The sequence below is a fragment of the Dendrobates tinctorius genome, unplaced genomic scaffold, assembly GCF_039654945.1.
Source record: "Dendrobates tinctorius isolate UK_male_01 unplaced genomic scaffold, ASM3965494v1 ptg000240l, whole genome shotgun sequence".
In the NCBI taxonomy this organism is placed as follows: Eukaryota; Metazoa; Chordata; class Amphibia; order Anura; family Dendrobatidae; genus Dendrobates; species Dendrobates tinctorius.
Window position 1 is genome coordinate 340,733 of NW_027361907.1, and position 20,032 is coordinate 360,764.

At 43.2% G+C, this 20,032-nt stretch overlaps 1 protein-coding gene across 7 annotated transcripts in view; it reads left to right on the top strand.

The window, feature by feature from the left end:
* The window catches only part of ABHD13 (abhydrolase domain containing 13), a 25,398-nt gene extending 9,077 nt beyond the window's left edge, over positions 1-16,321 (top strand). For 5 of the 7 annotated variants that reach the window (XM_073556811.1, XM_073556810.1, XM_073556807.1 and 2 more), the window contains exons 2-3: positions 8,324-8,452; positions 13,256-16,321. In XM_073556811.1, the coding sequence (XP_073412912.1) occupies positions 13,279-14,289 (1,011 nt within the window). In that variant the 5' untranslated portion in view covers positions 8,324-8,452; positions 13,256-13,278 and the 3' untranslated portion in view covers positions 14,290-16,321. Of the gene's footprint in view, positions 1-8,323; positions 8,453-11,678; positions 11,802-13,255 lie in introns of all 7 variants that reach the window. The other 2 variants (XM_073556812.1, XM_073556809.1) reach the window with 2 other exon arrangements.
* The last annotated feature ends 3,711 nt before the right edge of the window (positions 16,322-20,032 follow it).

The window sequence follows — 20,032 nt, forward strand, 5'->3', positions numbered from 1 at the left end:
AGCCAGGTCAGCAGAGCACCCACTGACTCATGTGTCTCCATAGTGATGTCACTGACCAACACAGGAGCCGGAAGTTCCAGAGCAGCGCCGCTCTCCTATTGATTTCAGTGGCAGTGAATCTGGCGCCTGCACTTCCTTCCCTGTCCACGTAAGGCTACGTGCACACACTGCAGATTCGTCTGCGGATTCATATCTGCGGAACCGCAGGTAAAATGACCTGCGGTTTTTCCTGTGGATTGGCCTGCGGTTTTGCCCTGCGGTTTGCCACCTGGACAATGGAATAGGTGGCAAACCGCAGCAGAATCCGCAGAAACATTTGACATGCTGCGGAAAAAAAAACGCAGCTTTTCCGCAGGTAAAAATCCGCAGCATGTGCACAGCAGAATGTTAATCCCATAGGATAACATGCTACTGTACACTGGCTGCAGAACTGCTGCAGTTCTGCTGTGGTCAAAACTGCAGCAGAAACACAGCAAAAACCGCACTGTGTGCACATGGCCTTAGGGTGTGTGCACACGTTGCGGTTTTTGCTGCGGATACGAAGCGGTTTTGGTCCTGCGGATCCGCAGTTTTCCATGCGACTTACAGTACCATGTAAACTTATGGAAAACCAAATCCGCTGTGCACATGCTGCGGAAATGTCCGCGCAGATTTGCTGCGGTTTATTTTCCGCATCATGTCACTTCTTTTTGCGGAACCGCAGCTGCAGTTTCATTCCGGGAAGAACGAACATACAAAATTCCCTCTCTCTCTCTTTCTCTCTCTATCTGTCTCTTCAGTCCAAACTGCAATAGAATCTGCATCAGTTCCGCTGGACAAAGTATAGGAATCGGCAGGAAAAACTGCATGCGTTTTACCCTGCGGTTTCTGCCAAGTGATGCAGATTTTTCTGCAGAAAAAATCTGCAGCGTGTGCACACACCCTTAGAGTGAACAGATCCTATGTAGTTATGTATCATACACATATACTGCAGGTGTAGGCAGGCATAGGATGAAAGAAAATGCAGAATGGATTTGATTAAGGGTCTCTAGGCTCATACACACCACACTGAGAGTGGAATTATTTTTAGCACAGTGGAATGACAACTCATAAGAACAGAATCTGTACTCTGGGACTAGATATGAGTGAACCAAAGCTGTAGAACCCGGAGAAGTAAGCGGGGCCCAGAGACCTGTGGTGAAATCCATTCTGCATTTTCTTTGCTGCCTGTGTTGTGCTGTATTGTATTTGAATGGAGCCCATGGAAGTCAACTGGATTTCCTTGTTGACATTATTTCACATGTTCCTTCCAGCGCTTCCCCACCCCCCCATTGTTTCCAATTGGCAATCCTGTCATTCCTTTTAGTACAACCCCAATGAACAATAGCTTTCCTGCGGTGCCAGCCAATTGTGTTTTGGTTAGTTAAAGCATGTACTTTAATAGCTCTATCCCTATATTTTTTAATTTCTTTTCAATAAAAGTGTATTTTGAGTTCATCTAAAGTATTCTAGCCAGAGGAACAACAAAGTTATGATTTACTTGGGGTTTGAATATCTTGCATTTCATACTATCAATGCAGTAGTGACTTGGAATTGCCGACTGCATCGCTCTTCAAAGTGCCATTCAGTTCTCAAAACAAAAGATGACAACGTAGTTCAAGAACCAACAGAACATTATCAGGACTCATGCCCTCAAAAAGCAGAAGCAAATGGGCTTCTGTCCTGCAGAGCATCTCACCTAGAATTCTATATTATTCTCCTGCCCTGCAGAGCATCTCACCTATACCTGTATACTATCCCCCTGTCCTGCAGAGCATTTAACCTATAATTCTATACTATTCTATGTCCTGCAGCGCATCTCACCTATATCTGTATACTATCCCCCTGTCCTGCAGAGCATTTAACCTATAATTCTATACTATTCTATGTCCTGCAGAGCATCTCACCTATACCTGTATACTATCCCCCTGTCCTGCAGAGCATTTAACCTATAGATCTATGCTACTCTCTGTCTTGCCGAGCATCTCACCTATAACTTGCTACTGTTTTCCTGTGGGCAATTTTCTGTGGGCATTTTTCGCATATCATGTGAACATCCTCACCTTGCACCTCAAATATCATAGATCTGAAACTTTGTGATGATGCAATTGGCAATTTTCCATGTGGGCAATTTTCCTGTGGGCATTTTTCTGGTCACCGCTTGGTATATGTTACATTGTACCCTGCACTGATGTGTCAGCCTCGGCACAGTGTGCTGTAAGCAGTGTGTGGTGTGCTTGGTATATGTTACAGTGTACCCTCCAGTGGCGTCAGTCTCAGCATAGTGTACTGTAAACAGCGTGTGGTGTGCTTGGTATTTGTTACATTGGACCCTGCACTGACGTGTCAGTCTCGGCACAGGGTACTGTAAGCAGTGTGTGGTGTGCTTGGTATGCGTTATATTGTACCCTGCACTGACGTGTCAGCCTCGGCACAGGGTACTGTAAGCAGTGTGTGGTGTGCTTGGTATATGTTACATTGTACCCTTCACTGACGTGTCAGCCTCGGCACAGGGTACTGTAAGCAGCGTGTGGTGTGCTTGGTATATGTTACATTGTGCCCTGCACTGACGTGTCAGCCTCGGCACAGGGTACTGTAAGCAGTGTGTGGTGTGCTTGGTATATGTTACATTGTACCCTGCACTGACGTGTCAGCCTCGGCACAGTGTACTGTAAGCAGTGTGTGGTGTGCTTGGTATATGTTACATTGTACCCTGCAATGACGTGTCAGCCTCGGCACAGGGTACTGTAAGCAGTGTGGTGTGTGCTTGGTATATGTTACATTGTACCCTGCACTGACGTGTCAGCCTCGGCACAGTGTACTGTAAGCAGTGTGTGGTGTGCTTGGTATATGTTACATTGTACCCTGCACTGACGTGTCAGCCTCGGCACAGGGTACTGTAAGCAGTGTGTGGTGTGCTTGGTATATGTTATATTGTACCCTGCACTGACGTGTCGACCTCGGCACAGTGTACTGTAAGCAGCGTGTGGTGTGCTTGGTATATGTTATATTGTACCCTGCACTGACGTGTCGACCTCGGCACAGTGTACTGTAAGCAGCGTGTGGTGTGCTTGGTATATGTTACATTGTACCCTGCACTGACGTGTCAGCCTCGGCACAGTGTACTGTAAGCAGTGTGTGGTGTGCTTGGTATATGTTACATTGTATCTTGCACTGACGTGTCAGCCTCGGCACAGGGTACTGTAAGCAGTGTGTGGTGTGCTTGGTATATGTTACATTGTACCCTGCACTGACGTGTCAGCCTCGGCACAGTGTGCTGTAAGCAGCGTGTGGTGTGCTTGGTATATGTTATATTGTATCCTGCACTGAAGTGTCAGCCTCGGCACAGGGTACTGTAAGCAGTGTGTGGTGTGCTTGGTATATGTTACATTGTACCCTGCACTGACGTGTCAGCCTCGGCACAGGGTACTGTGAGCAGTGTGTGGTGTGCTTGGTATATGTTACATTGTACCCTGCACTGACGTGTCAGCCTCGGCACAGGGTACTGTGAGCAGTGTGGTGTGTGCTTGGTATATGTTACATTGTACCCTGCACTGACGTGTCAGCCTCGGCACAGGGTACTGTAAGCAGTGTGTGGTGTGCTTGGTATATGTTACATTGTACCCTGCACTGACGTGTCAGCCTCGGCACAGTGTGCTGTAAGCAGCGTGTGGTGTGCTTGGTATATGTTATATTGTATCCTGCACTGACGTGTCAGCCTCGGCACAGTGTGCTGTAAGCAGCGTGTGGTGTGCTTGGTATATGTTATATTGTATCCTGCACTGACGTGTCAGCCTCGGCACAGGGTACTGTAAGCAGTGTATGGTGTGCTTGGTATATGTTACATTGTACCCTGCACTGACGTGTCAGCCTCGGCACAGGGTACTGTAAGCAGTGTGTGGTGTGCTTGGTATATGTTACATTGTACCCTGCACTGACGTGTCAGCCTCGGCACAGTGTACTGTAAGCAGTGTGTGGTGTGCTTGGTATATGTTATATTGTACCCTGCACTGACGTGTCGACCTCGGAACAGTGTACTGTAAGCAGCCTGTGGTGTGCTTGGTATATGTTACATTGTACCCTGCACTGACGTGTCAGCCTCGGCACAGTGTGCTGTAAGCAGCGTGTGGTGTGCTTGGTATATGTTACATTGTATCCTGCACTGACGTGTCGGCCTTGGCACAGTGTGCTTATCCGGGTACTGTAAGCAATGTGCGCAGTGTATTGTGTACGGTATTGTGATGCCATTACGCAGGATTATACTGACATGCTCTCGGATTTTATCTAGTTATCACCTATACTCCAGATAGATGATAACTGATTGATCATAGTGGACTGACTGCTAAGGCCTGTTTCACACTTACGTTTTATCTGTCAGTTGCAATCCGTGAAAAAGGCGGAGAACGGATCCGTGTCCGTTGAGACACCAACGGGTGCCACCGGACCGTTGTTTTGACGAATCCGCCGAAGTCTGCATTTTAAAGGAACCGCAGCCAAGAGAGAGAGTTTTTTTCGCTGCTCCCGGAACGGCATTTCATGGTTACTTAAAATGCCTCCCGGAGTAAACCTTCCGGGCATGCGCACTTAAAAATAGCGGACCGTCAAGGCAAAAAACGTTGCAGAGTCCGTCTCATCCGCCCGGGAGCCGTGAAAATCTTGGCGGATCCGTCAAAAAACGGGTGGGACGGACGACCGTCAGTCAAAATCCGCCACTAATGTAAGTCTATGGGGGAAAAAACGGATCCGCCCCTTTTTTGGTGGATCGTTTTTTTTCTGAAATTGGCGGATTTTGACTGATGACAAAAAACTGAAGTGTGAAACAGGCCTAAGACCTGCAGCGGCTGGCTGAACGGGCGCTATAATCCCTGTAAGTATGGATTCACACTACGCATGATCCACCGTCAGATCATTCCTTCCTTGCAGGGCTGAGGGGAGCACCTTAGAGAATGAATGGAGTGTTGCACATTCGCGCTGCCATCCCATCATATAATGGGAATTGTAAAGTTCCCCCATTCTGCCAGTCGGTGCAGATCCCAGCAACGTGTCATATCCTGCAGATAGGTGATAACTTATCTTCTTCAGCAGCCCCTTTAATTTTTTTGCCCTGGGATTGCCTTGACCATTATTCTATGGAGCACACTAAAAGCACCACTCTAGTCATAGGCACATCACCCCCAGTGTGAACCATTTGTGTTATTTCAGTGTGATCGCATGAATATTGCAAAGATTATTACATTGTATACTGTGTGGAGGGAGTTTATTTGTTTTGCACTGGTAATGTTTTAGGTCACCGGTAATAAGCATGGATTGCTGGTTTTAGCTATGTAGAGCTTGTTGATGTTACATTGTAGTCTATAAGGGTTGGTTCACCTTTATTCTGTGCTCTACCCTGAGCGCTGTATCAGGATTTCCATGTAAATCCTCAAAAGATGGAGTCCCCGATCGAGCCATCTACTATAATGAGGCAGACGCAGTCACTTTGGGCTCAGTTTGGTTTTCAATTCTGTCAGTATCCATTTTTCCATTTTTGACACACAAATACACTGGGTGCAGATTATTAGGCAAATGAGTATTTTGATCACATCATCCTTTTTACACATATTGTCCTACTGCAAGCGGTATAGACTTGAAAGCCAACTGCCAATTATGTAAATCAGGTGATTTGCAGCTCTGTAATGAGGAGGGGTGTGGTCTAATGACATCAACACCCTATATAAGGTGTGCTTAATTATTAGGCAACTTCCTTTCCTTTGGCAAAATGGGTCAGAAGAAAGATTTGACGGACTCTGAAAAGTCAAAAATTGTGAGATGTCTTGCAGAGGGATGCAGCAGTCTTGAAATTGCCAAACTTTTGAAGCATGATCACCGAACAATCAAGCGTTTCATGGCAAATAGCCAACAGGGTCGCAAGAAGCGTGTTGATAAAAAAAGGCGCAAAATAACTGCCCATGAATTGAGGAAAATCAAGCGTCAAGATGCCATTTGACACCAGTTTTGCCATATTTCAGAGCTGCAACGTTACTGGAGTTTCAAAAAGCACAAGGTGTGCCATACTCAGGGACATGGCCAAGGTAAGGAAGGATGAAAAATGACCACCTTTGAACAAGAAACATAAGATAAAACATCAAGACTGGGCCAAGAAATATCTTAAGACTGATTTTTCTAAGACTGATTTTTCTAAGGTTTTATTGACTGATGAAATTACAGTGACTCTTGATGGGCCAGATGGATGGGCCCAAGGCTGGATCAGTAAAGGGCAGAGAGCTCCACTCTGACTCAGATGCCAGCAAGGTGGAGGTGGGGTACTGGTATGGGCTGGTATCATCAAAGATGATTTCGGGTTGAGGATGGAGTGAAGCTCAACTCCCAGACCTACTGCCAGTTTCTGGAAGACACCTTCTTCAAGCAGTGGTACAGGAAGAAGTCAGTATCGTTCAAGAAAAACATGATTTTCATGCAGGACAATGCTCCATCACATGCATCCAAATACTCCACAGCGTGGCTAGCCAGTAAAGGTCTAAAAGAAGAAAAAATAATGGCATGGCCCCCTTGTTCACCTGATCTGAACCCCATAGAGAACTTGTGGTCCCTCATAAAATGTGAGATCTACAGGGAGTGAAAACAGTACACCTCTCGGAACAGTGTCTTGGAGGCTGGGGTGGCTGCGGCACGCAATGTTGATCGTAAACAGATCAAGCAACTGACAGAATCTATGGATGGAAGGCTTTTGAGTGTCATCGTAAAGAAAGGTGGCTATATTGGTCACTGATTTTTTTTGTTTTTGAATGTCAGAAATGTTTATTTCTAAATGTTGTGTTGCTCTATTGGTTTACCTGGTGAAAATAAACAAGTGCGATGGGTATATATTTGGTTTTTATTAAGTTGCCTAATAATTCTGCACAGTAATAGTTACCTGAAAAAAACAGATATCCTCCTAAGATAGCCAAATCTCAAAAAAAACCCACTCCAACTTCCAAAAATATTAAGCTTTGATATTTAAGTCTTTTGGGTTGATTGAGAACATAGTTGTTGTTCAATAATAAAAAGAATCCTCTCAAATACAACTTGCCTAATAATTCTGCACGCAGTGTATAATTTTTGACTTTATTTTATCCACCTTAAAGAGATTGACCTCACCTGAATGGAATCCAAAGGAACTCCACCTGCCTCACATTGATTCTATCAGGGTTTCTGTCTGAATGTTGTTTTTTTGGAAATTTAGACAAAAACTCCAACACTGCATCCAGCTCAGGATTAATGTGAACTAGGCCTTATGAAGACACTGGATCCAGAGAGGGTGAATGCTATTTGTGTTTGATGTAGGGGCGCATACTCTTGATCGTAGACTGCCTCCCTTGTCTCAGTTAGCACAGTTAAGGCCCCGTCACACACAGCGATCGCGATCTCGCTGATTTTGTGATGCCACAGTGAGATCGCTGTGTGTGATGGGGATCGTGCAGCATCGTCCTGGGCCATTTTTTCATCGTTGCTCTCCCGCTAGCCAGCACGTATCGCTGCGTGTGGCAGCGGGAGCCAACTATCAGCGAGGCTCCCAGCGCTCTAAGCAGGCGCTGGGAGCTGGTCTCTAAGGTAAATATCGGGTTACTAAGCGGCGCGTCTCACTTAGTTACCCGATGTGTACCTTAGAAACCAGTGTGCTGGCAGCTTCCGGCGCGAGCACGCAGGTTTCTAAGGTACACATCGGGTAACTAAGTGACGCACGCTGCTTAGTAACCCGATATTTACCTTAGAGACCAGCGTCCTCGCTGGTGCTGATAGCTGTTGAAGCTGCCTGTTTGGCAGCTCACCAGCGATCATGTAGCGATGCACCAGCGATCCTGACAAGGTCGTATCGTTGTCGGGATCGCTGGTGCATCTTTATGTGTGACGGGGCCTTTAGATATGATATTAGGAAGCTTGCATATCTATTAAGAGATAAGCAAACTGAACTGTAGGACCTTGGTCCAGCGGCGACAACTATGACGTCACTCTGGGCCTACAATTTAGAAGAGGCATTGGGGATGCCGGCGGGTAGGAGGTAATAGGATTCCTATCTGGCAGTCAGGGACCCTGCATATCAACTTACTCTTCTCTATTATATCTGACACACTTTAGTATTGATACATTTTTCATAGATCAGGTTTCATGCTTCTAAAACAAGCAGCATTTAAGATATTTTTTGAGACTGTAATATTAAGGGCTAATAGTGCAACACTGTACTTGGCTATTTAATACAGGACTACTAATTGTAAAAGTTTACTTTGAGGCTACTGATAGTAAACTGTCATTTCTATTACTAAAACAGGTTCCAATAATCTGTGTTCCTGTGGATGCTGCATCTCAAACATACAGGACCTCTGCTAACTCTGGCACCTGAAGGGCTCACACAGCTTATTGTCCTGCCGTTTCTTCCATAGTGACTCTTGCACATCAGGTATGTCCATTCTGATGCTCCTCTGTTTTTGAGTGTGACCCGAAATAATGTACGGCACTTTGCTACTTCTGATGCGCCGCAGTCTCTTCAATCAGATGAATCTGACGGCGCTCAGGAGTCAGACCCATGCCTATCTGATATGTTATCAGTGTAAAAGAACTGGAAAACCAACTTCAAAATTTATACAGTGCCTTGCGAAAGTATTCGTCCCCCTGGACCTTTTCAACCTTTTCCCACATATCATGCTTCAAACATAAAGATTGTTCTGCCTTCTTCCATGTATGACGCTGTGTGAATTCCAGTATATGGCTTAACCTTTCATCCACTCCCAGAAACAAGACTGTATGGGTGCTTGTCTATTATTTATTGGGATGATATGGACAACAATGGGAGATGATAACAGATGGTATAGTAGAACACAGTAGTAGATGAGATCAGGAGTTGTACAAAGTTGTAGATGATATCAGGGATTGTTGAACACAGATATGGATGATTCAGGTAAAAACTATAAGAGACAGATATAATGCAGCATGTCAGTACTGGTTGGTAATATACAGCAATACAATGTATTATCACAACAGTAACAATTATACAGGATGCTGTTATCATGCATTATATAAGAGCTGAGCAATATAACATACACAGCAGCAAAAGGGAAAGGAATATCTAACAACTAATGACTGCCAGCTTTGCACTCACTGATAAGAGGATGCATATCCAGGGGATGCATATAACTAATCATGCAGTGAAATAGCATTACAGCAGCTGAACATGCATTGCAAACATCATGGGGGGGATGCATTATGGCTACTAACAGAGACTCATAACATAATTGCATTATCTTACCGGAATCCGCTTGTTAGAAGCAATGGTTTTTTTTTCAAAGAGCTGAGCTAAACACATGTGGGCTGCTCAGGAGACGGCTGGAAAATGGTTACATGTTGTTGACCAAGGCAAGAAGAAGGGGCGGTTCTGAACAGCTAACCATTCGGAGAACAGAAAATTCCAAACACATGAATAAAAAGGAGAAGGGCAACTTATGACACCTACTGGCGATAGCTGGAACAGCACTTAAAATATCTAGCTGCACAGAATGGGCAGAACAAAGATACCAAATGTAAATTTTTGAAGAATCAACAAGTGGGACACAATTGTAAAATTGAATGAAATTTATTGGTTATTTTAAATTTTTGTTGAAATTCCAAAACTGAAAAGTGGGGCGTGCAATATTATTTGGCCCCTTTAACTTAAAGGGGTTGTCCGGGCTTTTCACATAATCTCAGTACATATCTGGGCTGCAGAATTATGACAATAAGTAATTTACTTTCTGTCACTAGTTTGCACGGTTTTCTAGATATTCTGAACAGAACGTCTAAGGGGGGGTGTTATGGCATTGAAATGAGAACTAGTCGTAACCTCCTACTCTACTCCAAACATGCCCTCTATAGCAACAACCCCACCCTCCATAGCTACAGGCCCTCCCCGTCCACATGAAGCAGCCCTCATCACACAGTCACTCCAGCAGCCTCAGTGCAGAGAGCAGCTGCTCCTCCCCCAGACACACGCTGAACAGTTATCTATGGAAAGTGAAACTAGTGAGGAGGAGGGAAAATCGTCCTGTATTCTGGGCCACTCCATGATTACAATACATAACTCATTATCAGTAATTCCTTCCCTCACTTTCCCAGGCTGCTTGCAGCAGTGAGAACAGACTGTGTGATGGCCAGTCATGGGGGTCTGCAGCTTCTAATCTGCACAGGGGATGGCAGTCACTGATGTAATCTGTCATGGGAACTTAGCCTTAAAAGAATTTCCAGATTTTCAAATAGTCTATCCCAAAATATAAAAAAATTAAGCACCATAATAAAATCCATCTTCATCCATCCATCTTCCCATCAATTTTAACCATCTTCCCCATCCCTGCTGAAGAAAGGCAGCCCTAAATCATGATGCTGCCACCACCATGTTTGACAGTGGGGATGGTGTGTTCAGGGTGATGAGCTGTGTTGCCTTTACGCCAAACATATCATTTGGCATTGTTGCCAAAAAGTTCGATTTTGCTTTCATCTGACCAGAGCACCTTCTTCCACATGTTTGGTGTGTCTCCTAGGTGGCTTGTTGCAAACTTTAAATGACACTTTTTATGGATATCTTTGAGAAATGGCTTTCTTCTTGCCACTCTTCCATAAAGGCCAGACTTGTGCAGTGTACGAATGATTGTTGTCCTATGGATAGACTGTCCCACCTCAGCTGTAGATCTCTGCAGTTCATCCAGAGTGATCATGGGCCTCTTGGCTGCATCTCTGATCAGTCTTCTCCTTGTTTGAGATGAAAGTTTAGAGGGACGGCCGGGTCTTGGTATATTTGCAGTTGTATGATACTCCTTCAATTTCAATATGATCGCTTGCACAGTGCTTCTTGGGATGTTTAAAGTTTTGGAAATCATTTTGTATCCAAATCCGGCTTTAAACTTCTCCACAACAGTATCACGGACCTGCCTGTTGTGTTCCTTGGTCTTCATGATGCTCTCTGTACTTCAAACAAAACCCTGAGACTATCACAGAGCAGGTGCATTTATACGGAGACTTGATTACACACAGGTGGATTATATTTATCATCATTAGTCATTTAGGACAACATTGGATCATTCAGAGATCCACAATGAACTTCTGGAGTGAGTTTGCTGCACTGAAAGTAAAGGGGCCGAATAATATTGCAAGCCCCACTTTTCAGTTTTTGACTTTCTACAAAAATTTGAAATAACCAATAAATTTTGTTCAACTTCACAATTGTGTCCCACTTGTTGATTCTTCACCAAAAATTTACATTTGGTATCTTTGTTTGAAGCATGATATGTGGGAAAAGGTTGAAAAGTTCCAGGGGGCCGAATACTTTTGCAAGGCACTGTATATATGTTAGGTGTTGATTAAAAATAGTAAAGTGAGGTATACTCATTCTCCAGCAACCCTGCGGATACAGCTTAGGCTGCTCCAGAGGTCTGCTGGCTGTGTAAGCGGGGTTTGCTCCTGTCAGAAGTCGCAGCATTGTTGGAGCCTGTAATTGGCTGTAACAATTAGTTGATTAAAGAGTACCATCACCAGATATTTCACACAGTTTGTTAGGTCAGTGGGTATATGCAACCACATACACAGCAAACCACAACGCATTGTGTATTCTGGCACCTTTCTATCATAGCAACCACTTTCAGCAATTTATGCCACAACAGTTCTTCTGCAGGATCTGACTGGACGGACTGACTAGTCTTCTCTTTCCAGACAACATTGAGTCTTGGATGACCATTACTGTGTCGCTGGCTCACGAGTTGTCATTCGCTGGACAACTTTGTTAGGTAAGATCCATTGAATAGAGGGTCTACAGTTCAGCAGATGTTTTGACCCAATTTTCTAGCCATCACAATTTGGCCTTTGTCAAATTCTCTCAGATTTTTACCTTTTCCCTGGTTCCAGCACATGCGACTGCCCACTTGTTGATATTTTGCACCCCTTGATAAGTGTTCTAACAAAATAATCATCTATTTTTTTTTTTTTTTTAACATGCATCTGTGAGAATTTTTTTCCCATGTCTAAGGTGTCTATAACTTTTAATTGATTTGACATGAGATGAGAATTCTATAATACACAGCCATAGCCTCTTTCAAATAACGGGTATTATCGGAACTTCTGCTCTCCACTGTTTAATCAATCAACTGTCTTAATCAACACTGATGGTGGCATCCAAAGGGAGAAGCTTAAGTCCTTGTTGCTGATGACGTCGAGAAGAGTGCCCATGATGTGATCTATGCCTATACCAAGTATGAGCAGGAAGCCCAGGGATCATTGGAGAGCCTCATGATTGTCTGACCACGTTTCCTGTTGTTAGGGCATACTTAGATACCATACAGTAATCTTTTTTTATTCGTTATTTCTGTCATTGATGCCTTTTGTTTAAAAAGCCCTCAAACAACTCCCTACTGAGAGCGATGTGTGAACTAAGTCATATACAGGAGGAGGCTGCGGTGCCCATGTTTAATTGAGTCTATTGAGACCAGGTATTTTTTAAGGCACATTTATCTGGCCATATTATTTCTATTGTGTCTACTTTAGAGTGGTCAGTTAAGGTAGATTTATATGTGAACTTAGACGTTAGCGTCATGTTGCTATCATATTTAACCGTTACATGTATTGTGCCATTTAGGTTATTTTGATATATTAAGGCACTTATAGCAGACCACTCTAGGTCCAGTTTAGAGCGGTTTATCGAAGGTTGATTAATTTGAGGACTTAGACATTAGACGTTGCCGGTATATTTAACCTTTATATGTATTGTGCTGTTTAGGATATTTTGACACATTCAGATATTTAACTATTTATATACAGTAGTGAATTTTGAAGGTTTTTTGCACTACTTAATAATCTTTGGAGTGTTTATTATCTACCTTTTATATGTGACTTTCTGTGCCTTGTTACTATGCCTGTTCACATTTGATTGGTGTAGGGCTATTTGCGCCTTCTTTTGGGCATTTTTTTCATGTTTTTTATATACTATTAATAAATGATTATTTTAATATATTTTTTCTGGATCTCTTCATTGTTCCGGCATTAGGTATTATGCTAGTCCGGTATGTTTTTTTATTTCATATGTTTTTGAAGTGCTAGAATATTATTTTGTTTGGACAATTAGTATAAATACTATTCTACATTGCATTGGATACTTGTGCCTGTATAACTCTAGATGAAGAAGAGATTTATTTTTTTTATGTATATATGCCATTCTTTTAAATATTTTTTCATGTGTTTGTTCTAGGGCTCAAACAGGAAATCTCAATAATGGAAAAGCATCTGAAGTTTTGGGCTTGTGCCGAGCGGTGGTTACTAACGTTGGGCTCCTGGTCATGGGGACTATGTCGGATATGTCTTCTCCCATTAATATTAACGTTTAATATGTATGGTGGTATTATTCTGCTGCTTCTTATATTTGTCTCCATAGCTGGAATACTATTTAAATTCCAGGATGTACTGCTATATTTTCCTGACCAGCCTTCTTCATCACGACTTTATGTACCGATGCCTACTGGGATACCACATGAAAACATATTCATTAAAACCAAGGATGGTGTACATCTCAACCTCATCCTCTTGAGATATACAGGTGATAACTCAAACTTTTCTCCAACCATTATTTATTTTCACGGTAATGCCGGAAATATTGGCCATAGGCTACCCAATGCATTGTTGATGCTGGTCAACCTGAAACTGAACTTGCTGCTGGTTGACTACAGAGGCTATGGAAAAAGTGAAGGTGAGCCCAGTGAAGAAGGCCTTTACCTAGACTCTGAGGCCGTTCTCGATTACATCATGACCAGACCTGACATTGATAAGACAAAAATTATCCTTTTTGGCCGCTCTTTAGGGGGTGGAGTGGCCATTCATTTAGCATCTGAAAATGCACACAGAATATCAGCGCTGGTATTAGAAAATACTTTTCTTAGCATTCCTCATATGGCCAGCACCCTATTTTCTTTTCTTCCTATGAGATACCTTCCTTTATGGTGCTACAAAAATAAGTTTTTGTCCTACAGGAAAATTTCTCAATGCCGAATGCCTTCCTTATTCATATCTGGGTTATCTGACCAGTTAATTCCTCCATTCATGATGAAACAGCTCTATGAACTTTCACCGTCCCGGACTAAAAGACTAGCCATCTTCCCAGATGGGACACATAATGACACCTGGCAGTGCCAAGGTTACTTTGCTGCACTTGAACAATTCATTAAAGAACTGACCAGTAATCACTGTCCAGAAGAAAATGCAAAAACCTCAAATGTGACAATAATATGAATGCCAACTTCTTCCCTTTGCACTGTTGTATTTTAGGTTTGTGAGACTTGATGAAAAGAATGTCATTTGTACTGTTTGTTTTCCAAACACCAGAAGGTAAAGCTTGGAGAGTGCATCCATGATGTAGCTGATACCTCAGCTTTTTTTTCTATGGAGTTCTGATAAACTACATTTCTCTACAGAGTTCAGTGCATGCACTGTTTTAACATATCCTTCACTTTGAATTAATTGCTGCGCTGTTTTTATTTTGGTAGCTTCGGCTTTATTGGGAATGACACAATCGTCTTTATTATGTTTTATAAACACAGATTAAAGCCCAGGTCCTGTAGTCTGGTTCCAATGTAACACTAAAAGGGCCATCAAGACAAATACTGTGGTTCACTATAAGGGTATGTTCCCATGGTCAGTAACCAGCAGCACATGTCCGCTCCGTCTAAAGCGCTGCCGGCTTTTGAACCCAGGTGATTCCGCATGCGTTCATTGAACCATGCGGAATCACCGCGTCCCATTACATTGTATGGGTGACTTTATCTTGCAGAGACTAAGCGTCTCTGCAAGATAAATAGACATGCTACGGTCTGTAAAGACGCGCCGCATGTGCGTGTATGCAGGGAAGCCGGAAGTGTCCCTGCACGCATAGTGGAGATGGGATTTCATGAAATCCCATCCACTATGCTGTAACATCTGGCCGCTGCCTGATGGAGACTGTGGATGTATGCAGTGTTTAATCTGCAGCGTTTACTGACCGTGGAAACATACCCTATGGCAGAATTCACACTGTCCGTGATTGAACCTGGCTGTTGGCCTCCTGACCCTTAATCAACAGCCTCATAGGCATATATGAGGAGTCAAGTCTGGAATCCCGCCATCAGTCCATTCATCGCACTCCGTACTAAGACCGTGATCCAGAGATGTCTGAATGAGGCCAAAGGGGGATGATTAGGATTACAAAGAAGAGCCTTTTTCCAGCAGAAGTATGGTTCTCTATGATCCATGTCTGGTATAGCTCTTCCTCATTCAAGTGAATAGAGATGAGCAGCAATTCCAGCACCCCACTAAGAAGAGGGGTACTGCTGCTTATAAAAAAATATATATTTTCTAATCCTAGAAATCCATTTCTGAAAGCCGTTGATAAGATGAAGCTACACAACATGCTAGGCAATGGTATTGGCAATACAACCTTTCTGAGTGACTACTACTCCGGTAAAGCTCGTACTATACAGTAGATGTGTGCAGTATGGGTCAGGTCATCTAACATACTGTACATAAAGACATAGCTTTCTTTTTAAGTAAATGTCACAATCCATTATATGTTCTTTAATGTGCTGTGATGACCAGAGATTGGTTTTGAATATTGTGTGCAATTCATTCAGCTTTAATGTTTTTCTGCATGATTGTATTATTTTCCTGTTTCTATCTTTTACCTTGGCAAGCCACATCTTCACTTCATCAGTGTATGGCAAGTGTTTACTTAGGGCAGGCCTAAGCTCCATGTCCTTCATTAAGGTATAACTTCTAGTTTGAGACGGTTTTTATACCTAGGTTATTTCACAACGTTCATGTTTTGTTCCATCCATTGCAATAAATGGTCAAATAATGAAGCATAAGCAATAGTTACTTCTAATTATGGGTTGGGTTTGGTAATGTACGTCGGTGTTTTTACTGAATGATTTGAGTAAGGTTTTCCATACTCGGTAGTAAATGAACTCTAGTTGCCTTCCATTGCAGTTTCCCAGCCAGTGATGCATATATTGGATCTCCACTGCAAACCCAATGAGCAGGAGAGTTTCTAGTGCTGGTGGCAATCTACACATTAAAGCGGACTACCATTAAATTAAACAATGTTGCAATGAGTTCTTAGTGCGCTATCCATGATAACAGATTTTAGCTGAAGTGACTTTATGCTCACAATCAATTTGCAAGGGCTTCTATCTTAAGTGTAAGAGTGTTCACTTTGTATGAAAGCTGTTTTAACACCAATTTTACTCCTGTCAAGATGTACATACTTAGAATAAATTATTCATGTTTTCAACATGCTTGACAGATGAGTGCTTTGTGTTGCTTTCTCTGGATGGGTATTTCTAAACCATACTCATAGCTAAGGCATGTGCCACCATGACTTTCACAACACATTTGTGGGAACCAGGAGCGCACTCAGGGGGATGGCCTTTACCTGTATATCTTCTGTGGTTACTTCAAGTGACCGCCCCAGGAGGCCTACAGATTGTTATGCTGAAATTTTACAGCATTCAAGGAAAAAGTTCTCAATAGCCCTTAACCCTTTCATGACCGGAGCTTTTTTTCGATTTTTCGTCTTTTGCTCCCCTTCTTTCCAGAGCCATAACTTTTTATTTTTCCATCAATATGGCCCTGTGAGGTTTTTTTTTTTTTTTTTTTGCAGGACGAGTTGTACTTTTGAACGACATCATTGGTTTTAGCATGTCGTGTACTCGAAAACGGGAAAAAAATTCTAAGTGCGGTGAAATTGCAAAAAAGTGCAATCCCACACTTTTTTGTTTTGCTTTTTTGCTAGGTTCACTAAATGCTAAAACTGACCTGCCATTATGATTCTTCAGGTCATTACGAGTTCATAAAAAACATGCAAAACACAAGCCGCGGAGACACCATCACATGTTTCTCAACGCAAGCAATGACTAGCCAGGTCTTTCCCCAGGAAGGAACAACCACGGGAAGGGCAGTCTCCAATGAAGGAAACTACCTATGCCAAAACATGGTATCCATCCACAGACTGCTGTTTCGGGGTATTGCCCCTCATCTGTGTGGAGTAGGAAACTGGCCAGTAGGAGCAATGCCTAGTAGAAGAGTTCATAGACACTAATCATGTCTATGTTCTCTTATCTAAGTGGTGAAAAAAAATTCCTAAGTTTGCTAAAAAATAAATGCCCGTGTAGTCTCTCTATTTTTCGTGATCTGGGGTCGGGTGAGGGCTTATTTTTTGCATGCCAGGCTGACTTTTGTAATGATACCACTTTTGTGCAAATACGTTCTTTTGATCGCCCATTATTGCATTTTAATGCAATGTCGCGGCGACCAACAAAACGTAATTTTGGCGTTCTGAATTTTTTTCTCGCTGCGCAGTTTAGCAATCGAGTTAATCCTTTTTTTTTTTTTTTTTATTGATCTGGCGATTCTGAACGTGGTGATTAGAGTTGAGCGACTTTGGTCGGATCGGGCTTCATGAAACAAAGTTTGTTTCAGATGAAACTTGTCCGACTAGGGCAAAAAAAAGTCGGAGTTTCATCCGAAACCCGACCCCAATGCAAGTCAATGGGAAATAAAAGTCGGCATTGAGCGGATGACAGACATCATTCGTCGCTTAACTCTAGTGGTGATGCCAAACTTGTGTGATTTTTTTTTTTTTTTTTTTATTTTGACTGGGGTGAAAGGGGGGTGATTTGAACATTTATTTATTTTTTTCTTAATTTTTAAACACTTTTTTTTTTTTACTTTTACTTTTGGCATGCTTCAATAACCTCCATAGATCGGCTCTGCTACATATGGGCGATGACCAGATCGCCCATATCTAGCAGATTTACTGCATTGCTATGAGTGCCGACCACCGGGCGGCGCTCATAGCAATGTGACTGCAACAACCATAGAGGTCTCTATGAGACCTCTGGTTCTCAAGGCAACGCGTCGCCAACCCCCGATCACGTGATGGGGGTCGGCGCTGCGCTCTTTTCCGACCGGGCGCCGGAAGCTCTAGTCAAATGCCCGCTTTCAGCATTTGAGAGCGGGATTTAACTAGTTAATAGGCGCGAGTGGATCGCGATTCTGCTCGCGCCTATTGCGGGCACATGTGGGCTTTGAAGTGGGCCCACCGCCGGAGCCCACCTCAAAGCAGGGGACTCTGACCGCTAACGCACTATTCCGTTAGCGGTCAGAAAGGGGTTAATGACAAGGTCTAAATGACCAATTTATTTTGCCTCAGAGGCGATGATTGTATTATTCTTTTTACACCAACATGTATGTATGAGGCCTTGTTGAAGGGAATCTGTAGGGTCATTTTTGCACACCCTACTAATGGTATCCTGAAATAGGAAGTGGCAGCCCTTTCAGGATATGTAACTTTTAAATCTGTATATTGCCCCATTGTGTTCCCGTATTACCCAGACAAATTTATTGTCACGTGCTGGCAAGACAGGCATATGTAAATTCCAAATAAATATTCACCCCTTCCTCCGGACATATTCCCATCCACCCCTCTCCCAGTGTCACTGATTAGCCAGGCATATGTATGCTTAATGAATATTCACCTCTTCCCCTGCCCACACCTTTGTGCTGGTGTCAGTGATTCAATCTGACTGCCATATGCCCGAGGATCTGCAAACCTTGGGTTGGCCATCAGATCGCCTGAGCATGACGGCTGTATAGAAATACATGCTGTTGATTGTACATACAATATTTTGCGGATTATAAGACACACTTATTTCCCAAAAATTTGGGAGGGAAAATGTGGGTGCATCTTATAATCTGAATGTAGCTTACCAAGGGATGGGGTCGGCGGTGGAGCGGGATCACAGGGGGCAGGGTTGCCGTCAGTGACCGGAGTGGGGAAATGCTGCAGGCCCCGGGATTTTCCTTTGATGCAAGGCTTCAGATCTTGAACTTCGAGAAAACGTCACCTGTGAGACAGGAGCGGAGTCTCCACTCTGCCTATTGATTTCCCGGTAGTTTGCTTCAGGAAACTGGCCTCCGGAGGGGGCATGTGTAGTTTTAGATCTTTGCTCAATGATGATCCAGATCTCAACTTATCATCCCACCCCTGCTCCTGCTGCCAGCTTCCTGCAGCAGAGACACTGCTTCCTGTGATCCTGCTCCACCGCCACCCCCCCCCCCCCATTCATATTTTCATCCCCAAAATTTGGGGTGCTTCTTATATTCAGCAGAATACAGTATATCACTTCCTTCTCTCCTCTCCCATCCCTCAGTTGAACTTGATAAATATTTATCTAATATATCAGCTAGGTATGTTCATGTCTTCAAGGTGGTCTTTATTGGAGGTCCAAAAAATGGTCTACAATGCTTTTTAAAACCCTTATTCACAAATATAAAGATACTGTAAGCTGCATGGAACTGCCGCGTGTGTGATGGACTATCACTTGATTCAAAAAGTTCTCCGCAGTTGAACAGCGAGGAGGAATAGGGCACTCAGACATAGTGATTTTGGGTTCCTAGTGGTGACACACCCACACACTCATCACCTACCCTGTGAAAACCCAATTTAAATAAGAGTGAATTCGGATAAGAGTATTTTTGGTCTATGCTATCCCTGTGACACGTGGATCTCACACAGACTAATGTAAGTGTATGGGGTAGTTCAGCTTTTAGGCCTCTTTCACACATCAGGTTTTTGCCATCAGTCACAATCTGGTTTTTGAAAAAAAACGGATCCAGCGACTGAAAATCTTTGTCCATCGGCTGGAGACGATGTACAAAGGAACATTTTTGTGTACGTCGAAAAGCCGGACAGCGACGGATCCAACGCTGGCCGTTGTTGGCTATAAAGGAAGCCTATGCGAGCAGGATCCGTCGCTGTCCTTAAAAAGACGGAATCCGGTAACAGATTCCATTTTTAAGGGTATATGCACAGATTTTCCATTCTGGCACATATAAATCTCTCTCTTCCCTCTCTCTCCAGAATTCTATTCCTTTAATTCCTACTGCTGCTGTGACGGATCCGTCAAAAAAATGAATCTTGGGCATCAGTTTTTTACAATCT